The 12,141-nt window shown below is 34.9% G+C and overlaps 1 protein-coding gene and 1 pseudogene across 1 annotated transcript; one reads left to right on the top strand and one right to left on the bottom strand.

Annotated features, from left to right (window-relative positions):
* Positions 1-319: 319 nt before the first annotated feature.
* LOC109103213 (Na(+)/H(+) exchange regulatory cofactor NHE-RF4-like) lies at positions 320-7,650 on the top strand. Its single transcript, XM_042771160.1, has 11 exons — positions 320-379; positions 1,095-1,122; positions 1,312-1,376; positions 1,476-1,681; positions 2,383-2,590; positions 3,760-3,896; positions 3,987-4,191; positions 5,390-5,586; positions 5,918-6,103; positions 6,709-6,900; positions 7,016-7,650. Exons 1-11 carry the CDS (start codon positions 364-366, stop codon positions 7,046-7,048), a joined length of 1,473 nt encoding a protein of 490 aa, XP_042627094.1. The 5' UTR covers positions 320-363; the 3' UTR covers positions 7,049-7,650.
* Positions 7,445-10,027, bottom strand: LOC122147788 (annotated as a pseudogene).
* Positions 10,028-12,141: the final 2,114 nt, after the last annotated feature.

The raw sequence follows: 12,141 nt of genomic DNA, 5'->3' as shown, positions 1-12,141 counted from the left end.
TGAACTAACAAACTGAGACTGAAATTTGGTGTACAATAACAACGAAATAAAACTAAAAGTGCTGATGAAAGGTAACGTCTTGTTATACTCTATTGCTTTGACTTTTGCTAAATAAGATACTGGTTTCTACTGGCTCGAACAGTCTTATTTTAGTGCAGTTTGTTGTCAGTTGTCTTAATTACAGTTGGTTATGTAATACCCCTTCAGATCTGATGATGTCTGAGGTGTTCTCATAAACTTGAGATTAAATATTAATAATCTCCTGTGTGTTATTGTGGTGGAACAAGGAGGAGCTATACTGACTAAAACATTTTAATGCTTCATTTAAATGTGTACCTTGCACTCTCACGAAGCCCAGGGATCATGAGATTCACCACAGGTAATTTACCACTGTGTATGGATATATACATTGTTTTCCATTGCAGCGGTTGTGCAGACTAACATTTGTGTAGACGTTTTCATTGTTTTCAGTAATCAAAGAGTTTTATTTATATAAAATTATGCAATTAAGATGATTTTCTTCATTGCTCGTTTGTACAAATGTATTTTTTTCCTTGAGGTTTGAAAACTATATTATATTATATTAAGCACTGGATCCAGTCAACTGAGGATTTTCCTTTTAAACTCTGATCTCAAGTCTTTTCAGCATTTTGTACAGGTCAACTGTGTGATCTCTAATCATATTTCCGTGAAGCCAAACTCCTGATGTTTAATTTAACGTAAAGCAGCCTAACAGTGCATCTCACAGGCAAATACTGAAAAAAAGCTCTGCCAAGGAGCTGTATGTTTGGTGGTTTTAGATCCATGGAAATAGAAATAATGTGGCATGTTTACACACATTTAAGAAGAAAGGCTCAGTGTCTGCCTTTTTAGTTTTTCATGAAAACAGTTTGTCCTCTGCAGTTAAAAAAATAAAAAAGCAGTTGGTGGTTGCCAGTCACACACCACTGGACAATGGTTAATATTAAACTGTATTGAAGACTCTTACACATATCTATGAAAGTTAACGCATCACTTATTTATTTTTTGAGTGATATTTTTGAGTAGGTATACATCACTTTTGCAATATATATTTCAATTGTTTACTATCACAGAACCAGCGGATGCCGCAGAGTTACCAAAGTAAGTAAGTCTTCAGAATGCTCTTTAAATGTGACCTTTTGACCTCTGATGATCCTACATGTGCACGCTGACAACCATTCTGCATAAGAAATCTGGTTTACTTTTTAGCCACTAAATCATCAATTTTTTTTTTTTTTGGCTTGTTTACATAAAAAAATATGTTCAGCAAAGCGCAAATGTTTTTCACAGGAAGTTCACGTTCAACCCAAAAGAAGGGATTGACAACCCCGCTTTAGTAATCTCTGATGACAAAGGTTACTTCCTCAATCATTTTTATCCTATCAGTGACTTACATAAATCATTGATTGAAAGAAAAAATGATTTCATATGAATACTGAATGAATTGTCTCCAGAGGCTGATGTGCATCCGCGGCTGTGTGTTCTGAAGCGGGAAGAGGGTCAGGGCTTCGGCTTCTACCTGAGTAAGGATGCTGGCTGCAGGGGACATGTGGTGCGCCAGGTGGAGTCTTGGAGCAGCGCAGAGTGGGGTGGGCTGAGGAAGGGGGACCGTATTTTGGAGGTCAATGAGGACTTTGTGGATGACAAGGAGCACTCGACTGTAAGAGCACTTCCTTATGCAAACATGAGGCCTTTGTACTCTGTGAATTAAACACACGGACACTGGAATACAAATGATATTGCCAAGTAGATGCAAAGTATTAAAGACATAGTTCAACCTAAAATTCTGTCATACGTAACATTATGTTGTAGAACACATGTGACGTGTGACTTTTCTTCTGTCAAACACAAACACTGAGTGATGCGATTGACCAATGAGAATCAAGTATCCCAGAGCGTGGTGTAAAAAATATCAAAACATTCTTTAAAGTACAATAGACTCCCAATGTGCACATATTATATAACACAATTAGAAGTAAATAATTCGATTAAGTAAGTATATAATTAGATTTTACTGAATAAACTTTACAATTAAGTTCCATTTGTTAACATGAACTAAGAATAAAAGTACTTCTAAAGCATTTCTTAATCTTTGTTAATGTTAATTTCAACATTTACATTATTAAAATCAAGTTGGATCTGTAAATATTATTTAATGGACCTGAGCTAACATTAACTAACAATGAACAGTTGCATTTTATTAACTGATGTTAGCAAAGATTAATAAATATTGGAACAAATGTATTGCTTATTGTTAGTGGATGCATTAACTAATGTTATCTGATTGGGAAGAGCTACCAGTATACCTTACTGTGTATTAGATTTAGTCTCGTAGGTGTGTAACATGTGCCTTGTTTTCAGGTGATGCTGAAAGTGCAAGCGTCTGGGCTGAAGTTATATCTGTTAGTGCTGACTGCTCAAGATTATGAGTTTGCGGTTTCGGAGGGAAGAGACCTCATGTCGCTCACCAGCGCTTACCGTCATAGAGAGGGCAATTCTCGCCCACGGTTATGTTACATCACTAAAGAGCCTGGCAGTGGCTTGGGCCTCAGCATCATTCCTATTGAAGGTACTGCTCCTTTTGCTACTGCATCAAACATATGTTTGAAGCTTAGAATGATGACATTTTTAATTTTTTATTTATTTAAAATTACCAGTTTAACTATTATTCACATAACAAGTTGAAGTTTATCAAAACTTTTCACAGAAGAGGGCACATATCTATTATCTCCAACATCACATAATAAGCACAAAGAGTATTTTGTATACATGAATGTTTCAAATAAAATGTCTTTGGCAACACCACATTCTATCATCTATATCAGCAACAACTTTACTGTCCACATTTGGTTTCGTATTCAACAATTATTTTTGTAATCAACACTGAAAGCAAAAAACAAAAACATCTGACGTATCATAAAAATACTCACAAACAGATACTTAAAGTCACAAGTAGAATATTTATATTTAGGAAAGTAACCTAATCTGGTAGTGTAATATTCAGGGCTTTAAATTATATTGTATTTATACATTTCCATATGGGTTAAGATGCAGTGCCGCATGTTTGGTGACCAAATCAGCTATTTTTTTATTAAGTATAGCCCACTGTCCCATTGTTTTTTTTTTTTTTTTTTTATCAAGGCACTATTATAGTTTTATTAATGTTTTGAATTAGTTTACATTTTTTATATTTTCCATTTTCATTTTAAATGCTAGTTTTTTAAATGTAATTTTTATTTTATTTTAGTTAACATTTGTTGTTAACTAAAATAAAGTGCTCCTGTAGCTCAAGTGGTAGAGCGTTGCGTTAACAAGCACAAGGTTGGGGGTTCGATTCCCCGGGAACAAATGATAGGTAAAAATTTATAGCCTGAATGCACTGTAAGTCGCTTTGGATAAAAGCGTCTGCTAAATGCATAAATTTAAATTTAATTTAAATTTTGTTGTATTTATAAGTTATTATATTTTTTTTTATTAACTATAATAATCCAGACCACACACATTCACTATAGAAACAAAATGTAGTACACTAATAAAAGAGGAAATCAGTATGGGCTGAGAGTAAACATACTCTTGGATAGGCCTGTTGTTTATTTATGCATCCATGGGTTTTATGATGTCCAAGTACACTAAATGAGGAACTTTTCCCCTAGAAGAGATGTTAAAAAAAAGTAGTTTTGTCATAGTGTATGTATACATGGGTCATTGTGGACAGTTCTGGTTCATTTGTGAGAGTAGGTGAGCGAGGCCGTTATCGTCTCAGCTCAGTGACTGATGGTCCAGCTGAGAGAGCAGGAGTCCAGAATGGAGACAGGCTGATTTGGATCAATGGAGCTATGATTTCAGCACTCAGTTATGCAGCACTTTCAAAAATGGTAAGTGCACTTGAATAGTATCTATTGCCTTACATACGTTGTAATCGTTCTGTTTTTGGGGCGCGTCTAGATTTCACTTTGTTCCATCAGGTGAAGAAATGTGAAGAGCATGTGACTGTCTTGGTAGTTGACAGCAGGAGTGAAGATTGTTATAATCGTATGGGATTACCCATAATTCCTGCTTTCGCCAAAACTCATAATCTACCCTACAGACCAAAAACACTACACCTGACTCAAGGACCACAAGGATATGGGTTCCTCTTAAGGCAAGAGAAGTTACGATCTGGACGCACTGGTGAGAAATCGCTGATTCTTTACCAGCGTTATGGGGGAGTCGTGGCCTAATGGTTAGAGAGTCGGACTCCCAATCGAAGGGTTGTGAGTTCGAGTCCCGGGCCGGCAGGAATTGTGGGTGGGGGGAGTGCATGTACAGTTCTCTCTCCACCTTCAATACCATGACTTAGGTGCCCTTGAGCAAGGCATCGAACCCCCAACTGCTCCCCGGCGCCGCAGCATAAAATGGCTGCCCCACTGCTCCGGGTGTGTGTTCACAGTGTGTGTGTGTGTTCACTGCTCTGTGTGTGTGCACTTCGGATGGGTTAAATGCAGAGCACTAATTCTGAGTATGGGTCACCATACTTGGCTGAATGTCACGTCACTCACTCACTCACTTGTATTGACTAAAATAAAAACAATTAAAACATTTTGATTGAAATAAAGCTAAAATATCATAACATTTAAACATTAGATAGAAAACTGTCTGTATTAGATGAGATGTAGTATTGGCAACTGAGTTTAAATTGAAGCATTAAATTTACTGAAAATAAAAAACCTGAACTGAAACTGAAATATAAAACAAATTAAACTTAAATAGTAATATTAAAATAAAACTACTAAAAATGATAAATATCATCAAATGAAAACTGAGAATATAAAAATAAAAGCCATTTCAAAATATTATAAACTGAATATAAAAACTATAATAGTATATAAATAATACCTTTCTTTAGTGCAGGAGAAAACTGTATTAAATATAAATATTTAATATAAAATAAAAATATAATATAATATTTTAAATATATAATATGTTTACAATATAAATGGTATAATAATTATTTGATATTATTATTAAATATAAAATGTATTAATACAAATATTACAAATATATAAATAAATACAAATATTATAATAAATGTAATATTAAATAATTTAATTATTAATTAATAGATATTTATTTTATACTGTATATATATTTTTCATAGTATAAATAGGTCTTTATTTGAAATATAAATTAAAAAAGTAAATTTATATATAAAAAATATATAGCCGCCTATATTTTAGGAAGAGGGTACCTCGCTAAGGGATTATCATATTTGGGGCTCCGTTGCATCAAACATTTTTGAAAACCCCTGCTTTAAATGTACAACTAGTCAGAAGACATTATTTCAGCATACAGTATATTTCAATCACTTTGTGCTATGTTGACTCTATAGCTCATGTATTACGAGAGATCGACCCCTGCAGCCCAGCTGAGGCTGCAGGAATGGAGGATGGAGAGCTTGTGCTAGCGGTAAATGGGGAGCAGGTGGAGGATGCAGAGCATGAGGGCATCGTCAGCAAAATACGGCAAAGCGGCCAGCAGGTCACCCTAACCACCATCTCCATCCCTGGCAGAGACTATTACACACAGGTGCTTATGCATGAAAATGCACATGATCATACAAAAAACAGGAGTGATAGCATTCAGCTTGCGAACAGCTGCTAAATCAACATGTTTTCCCTCTGACTGAAGACATTTGACCCTGAGGGCTAACCAAGGGCCTAAACTCAAGCTCCTAATTCTTATAGTACTCACCAAACAGGTGTTTTTGAAATGAAATGTATCTACTGTTTGGAAAAGACATGAACCCCAGGGAACGGGTGGGGTTGCAGTGACCTAGATAACATAGGGAATCATTATTTTTGCGGTATGTGGTTGGATTTATCACTGAGAGACTGTCTGTTTTTTTGAACCACTTCAGCTGGATATTTCTCCATTGCTGTTCTATGAAGACAATATTCCAAAAAGGGAACAATTCCTTAAACCTCCTTTGCCACATCAAGAGGGACACCAAAATCCTCGACTTTGTGTGCTTCACAAGGAGGGTGCTGGATTTGGCTTCAAACTAGGCTGTGTTCAGAATAAGCCTGGGACGTATATCGGTCAGGTACTGCAAGCATTTATATATAAAGAGCCTTAAATGTAAATTTCATCAAATGGAAAAGAGTGCTGCAGTGATGATGTATTTTTGAAGGTCAACCTAGATATTTGCATAACCCTGGTTCCCTCAACAAAAAGCCAACAGAATTTTTCCATTGACTTTTGGATTATTGCAGAAAATAAGCTCTGTGGCCAACAAAAGTTTCTGGGTTTTGGCCTAAAAAAAATATGTAATCATTTCAGCACTCTATAGCAAAAATGACTGTTTTCACACACGTCTCCTCAAACCCGTCTGTCATCTGTCATTGGTCAGGTAAATAACAGTCCTACTCCCAAACCCATACCATTGGTTAAGTGATGCTGGGTTGGTATACTCCAACAAAGAGAATAATATTTTGATAGCACCACAGTGTTTACATTTTAAGGGTAACTTGTCTTACTTACTTTTTTAAATAGAAATATATGATTAAATTAGGAATATTAAGATTTATCTTTGCATTTTAAAGAGACATTAAATTATAGCATTAACACGGAAAAATAACTGACTATAGCTTTAAAAATGCTTTTCCAAGTCTACGAAAAACGGATACATGTAAGTCTCCTTGTCTATAGGTGATGACGTTGAGTGCAGGAGAGAGAGCTGGGCTCTGTGAGGGGGACGTGGTTGTAGAAGTCGATGGACAGAATGTGGAGGAAGAGTATTTTGATGATGTGGTGAGGATGATAAAAGAGGGAGCAACTCCTCTCAGGCTGCTAGTCGTGGAGGGACTGGGATATGAGAAACTGAGAAACACCAGACAGACCGTAAGTTCAGGACTCAATCTTCACAGTAACACAGTGAGACCTGCTCAAACACATGCATGCATTTTGGAATTTCAGGATTATTTTTTTTTTTTGTAATTTAAACATTGTTTTTCAGGTTCCAGATGCTACACAAGATGATTTTGTATGAATTAATATAGTCAGGTAAAACATTTAGTTAACTTATTAATTTAACACTTCCTTTAAAATTATAATTTTTTTTAAAAATAACATTTAGTCATTTAAATATAATATAAAACTACATACCAGTAAACTGCCTTTCCCTTCTCTCTGGCAGAGATCACAAATACTGTCTATGTGGCTAATTTACACTATTTTAAACACTATTTTAAAGTTTGTCTTATGTCGTGCAAAAATATTGACAAAGGGTAAAAATGTTTTTCCAAAAAAAGCAAATCATCTTGTCAATAACCACATGTATTATTGAATCAGTGTCATTGTTAAGCGCAACCACAACAATTTTGAGTACAAATGTAATATAAAAATTATGGTAGCTGAAGTATTTGTGTAGAAAAAGTGATTTATATTGTATATATGTATAAGTTTTATTTCAAAAATATTCTGACAGAGTTGAAGCATGAGTAAATTTACCTTTCTGTTCTAACCAAATTCTGAATATAAACAGATTTATATTCAAGAATGCAAATCACATGGAGTCAGTTATTAAATGTATAAAGTTTGCTCTATGCACTACATTACTAATAAACTATTGTCATGTTTTTTAAACCTCAATTTCATCCGCAGTTCCCTTTTTTGGTAGGTATCCCCCAGTTCTGTAAGTTCAAAGACAAACCGTTAATTTCTCACTTAATAAATATTATTTTAAACAAAATTATTGCATATTTGCAGACTCAGATAATCAGTTATCAGGTGCTGAATTAACTGTTAAATTACTACCAACCTCCGAGAATTTGGTCAATGCATGTAGAGACTCTCTCAGCATCCTCAATACTGAAGCACATTGGAGGTTTGAATTTGATGACACTGTCCCGTGGTCCATCAGTGCTCATAACTATACGCTCCTCTTTCAGCCTGATCAAATCAGAAAGGGTAGTCGGTTGTCAGGTAACTGTAGCTAGCTGAGAAAGAAAAATAAATGGTCAGTACCTTGAACAAGATGTGCTGATCCTTCTGTAGCTTTGGACACTCTGTCTTTAACTAGCTCCATACCTATAAACAGTCCAACACCACTGCAAATAAGACACATCTGTTAATGTTCTTCTTTGAGATTGCAGCATGATGATGTTACAGTAGCATTTTACAAGGTCTCAGTAAAGATTGATTTTCTGTACTTACCGCACATCTCCGATGAGTGGATGTTTAGTCTGAAGTTGAAGGAGCAGCTGTTTAAGATGGCCTCCAACAAGAACAGCTTTGCCTCTGAGGTCTTCCTTCTCTATAACATCCAACACTGCCAGACCAATGGCACAGGATACTGGGTTACCACCAAACTGCATGGGACACAAAAGTTACTTAAACTCTTCAAAGGATGTAAAAGCTACATATCCTATCACAGAAGCATAATGGTTCTCACTGTGTTGAAGTACTCCACACCACTGGCTGTAAAAGCATCAGCTATTTCCTCTGTAGTGGCCACACATGCAATATGATGACCATTGCCCATTAGTTTGCCCATTCTCACAATGTCAGGGCAGAAGTCTTCACCTTGAAGCTGAAAAGCCCAGAAATGACTCCCAACATGACCAAAGCCTGTCTGAATCTCATCTGCCACATAAACTCCTCCTGCTTCATGAACGTATCTGAGGGTAAAAATACAATGTTGCGTGTCTCTTCATTCCTGAATAAAGAGTAAAGACAAAGAGACTTACTCTGCTACTCTTTTACAATAACCAGTTGGGAAAATGATCTGGGTAAAGACTCAGCAAAAAAAGATGAAATCTATGGACAAAAGAGATAATTCACCCAAAAATGTACATTCTGTCATTATTTACTCAACTTATATGACTTTGTCAATGCAATGAATGTCAATGGGGTCCAAAACAACACTGGTCACCACTGACTTTTACTGCATGAACAAAAACATGGAGATGTTTTTTAAAAAAAAAACTTTGTTTCACACTAGAAAGAAAGTCTTTTAGATTGGAATGACATGAGAATAAGTATTTTTTGGGTGAACGATCCCTTTAAGAAGGATAATCAATATATATATATATTTTTTGGAAACAAACAACAATATTTAATGACTTTGGTTTTTCCTACCATACCTTACGGCCTTCCTTATGTGCCTCTTCAATAAGACTTTTCACAGTGTCTGCATAAGCCTGTCCTGGGTCAAGATGATCTTCTCGGTAGATACCGTGGTAAGTATCAGGGAGAGGTGCCTGAATTTAAGCAAGAAAGAAAGATATGTGGCGATGAGCCTTAATTATTGGTTTAAAATGGTTTCTAAAAGTTGTCCTGTACACACCACATGCACCCACTCTTTTTGACCCTCCAGTTTCCGGAACTTGTACGGGCTGATGTCAATGAGTGAGGTGAGATGTCCATGATATGCACTGGAAAGGCAAGTAAAGATGACATAAAAATTGCTATTTTTCATTATCTGCTAATATTAGAATCATAATTGTTCACAATTTTACATTTAAAAAGTTAGGTAAACCTCACTAATATAGAACAATGACATCCTGATGTTGTGTATAATCAAGGCAAGATCATTAGCCTCTGATCTTTGGAAGATGACACGCATCCAGATGAGATTTTGATGAATATTTCTTTTAAACTGTATAATCAGAGTTACTTACCCTGAGTTGACCAAATAAAAGACACTAAGTTTTTTGGCAGAGTGGCTGCCAGCCGATTTGCATACAGAACTATATTATCATGGAGGAATCTAGTGTTTGAATTCAGAAGATCCATCTAAGCAGCAGCGGCCGGAGTGATGCTGGGGTGACAGTGTCCCACTGCAAAGACAAAATCAAGTATCAAGTATGTCATCATGGGACTGTGATTTGTTTTCATGATACTTGACACTTCCTCTAAGTGCTCTGGAAAGCCTGTTTAAAATTCAGTGGGATGATGACAAGAGCTGATTATGTTTCTAAAAGCATAAATATTATGAAAATTGATCATGGCTTTACTACCGTAACATTAACTATGGTATGCAGGCAGAAATGTTGTAGATCTGTTAGGGGAGTTATGGAATATACTTTATTTGCTTTATAAATTGACCAGATTATAATTTCTTATAATTTCTAGATGTGTTCATACATGACTATTCAGTAAGATTTTTTAAAATTTATTAATTACTTTTATTCAATAAGGATGCATGAAATTGATTAAAAGTAGTCATAAAGACATAATTTTCAAATGTAAAAAATAATTGCTGTTTTTTTGTTAATTCTATTCATCAACGAATCCTGATGTATAAACAAATGTATAATGGTTTCCACAAAAATATTAACCAGAACATTTCAACATTGTTCAATGTTCTGATTTCAACATTGATAATGAGTCAAAACGTTTCTTAAGCACCAGATCAGCATGTTAGAATGATTTCTGAAGGATCATGTGACACTGAAGACTGCAGTAATGGCTGCTGAAGATTTGGCTTTGCATCACAGGAATAAATGTTATTTTATAAGATTAAATAGATTAAACAGTCATTTTAAACTGTGATGAAATGATTATTTCTGATTCAATGAAAGCAGTAGAGAAGAGAACATTAAAAAAAAAAAAATCTGACTGACCCCAAACTTTTGGACAGTATGTGTGATTTTTCATTTAATAGCACTTCTGACTACATATTTTTATAAGTTAGCAAGGATGTAACTTTTTAAAATATATATTTTTAAATTAGGTCAATCGATTAAAATTTTTAATCTAATTAATGACAGTGTATTCATCTAATTAATCGCACATCATTTGGCTGAGAACTTAAGCACAAAATATAATTTAAAGTCATTATTGTGTTACATGAGAAAAGCATGCAATAGATATTACAAAAAGTAGAAAGTTTTTTTTTTCTTATGTTTTTATATAGATTTTTCGTAAATATGAAATTCTTTTTTAATTAAATGATACAAATAAGAAACTAAGACTGATAGTAGGTGGCAGTAAATGTCTTAATGAATGAGTCATTGAGTCATTCATTCATTCATTCATTCATTCATTCACTCAAACGGCTGATTCATTCAGGAATTAATCGGTTCAACCGAATTTATTCAAAACGCGGATTCATTCAGAAATGATTCACCGCTGTGAGCTGCTCAGTGACGCACAACACTTCTGTAGTAAAACAAACGCTATTGTGCTTAAATATAACTCAATATTAACTTCTTATTTACTGAATTGTTTTGACATTTGCACACGTGCTATTTGGGACAAAAACAGAACTCGTGTGATATCACTTATATGATAAAAATGAGACAAAAAACTCATACAGTGGCAATTTTTGACCCAATATTTAGAATTTTAGGTGCACATAACTGCATTTATGGACTACATAGTTATTGCCCTGCATCATGTTTGTCAACAGTCGTCCCTGTATGAAATGTAAGATGATGTACAGGCCTGCAGGTGCGTTTACTGTGATAAATATTTTAATCGCGTTATTTTTCCAAAACAAATTAATTAAATTAACGCGATAAACTAATGCCCCTAATTTAAATATGTAAGATTTAATGACACTTATGACACTCTTATGTAATAGTAATGTGAAATTGTTAAATTAGGCAGCAGCATGCATGTCAAAATGTCCTTACCATGTTGAACATCACTAATGCAATCTAAGTACTGCATGCCATTTCATAAATATTGACCCATTGCTCTCATTATTTTCACGGGATCATGGACGAAAAAGAGTCTGCAGGGCTGTCTGAAAAATACAACAGATAGAGTATTTAATCGGAATTAAATGTGAAAAAAAATGTGCATTTATCAAATCAAAAACAAGGCCTTATAATAGCGCGACGTGTAATATTTGATTCAACTTACCAATCAGCTTCCTGCGCATTTGCAAAGTATCATCTTTGTTAAAAACTTCTAAAGCCATTCCAGCGCTACGGTTTCGTCGTCTGTTGCGCCTGGCTGCTCACAGCCTTGATATCTGGAAAACTTTGAACTGCAGAAAAGAAGGAATAAAAAAAAGAATCATTAAAATAACAATATCTCGTCCACTGATGATGACGTCACGCGCGGCGTATAGTCTGGATCTGTTGAACTGAACCACGTCGGATTTTCCATATTTCAACGCAAAACCTGGTA

This window comes from Cyprinus carpio, chromosome A15, assembly GCF_018340385.1.
Source record: "Cyprinus carpio isolate SPL01 chromosome A15, ASM1834038v1, whole genome shotgun sequence".
NCBI classification, from domain to species: Eukaryota; Metazoa; Chordata; class Actinopteri; order Cypriniformes; family Cyprinidae; genus Cyprinus; species Cyprinus carpio.
The sequence above is the reverse complement of the archived record's forward strand: the minus strand, read 5'-3'. Positions and strand labels throughout refer to the sequence as shown.

Excerpts from the sequence above, each read along its gene's own strand:
- LOC109103213 (XM_042771160.1), top strand. Across the intron at positions 1,123-1,311 it reads GATGCCGCAGAGTTACCAAA|GAAGTTCACGTTCAACCCAA; the intron begins GTAAGTAAGTCT and ends TGTTTTTCACAG. Across the intron at positions 2,591-3,759 it reads CAGCATCATTCCTATTGAAG|GTGAGCGAGGCCGTTATCGT; the intron begins GTACTGCTCCTT and ends TTGTGAGAGTAG.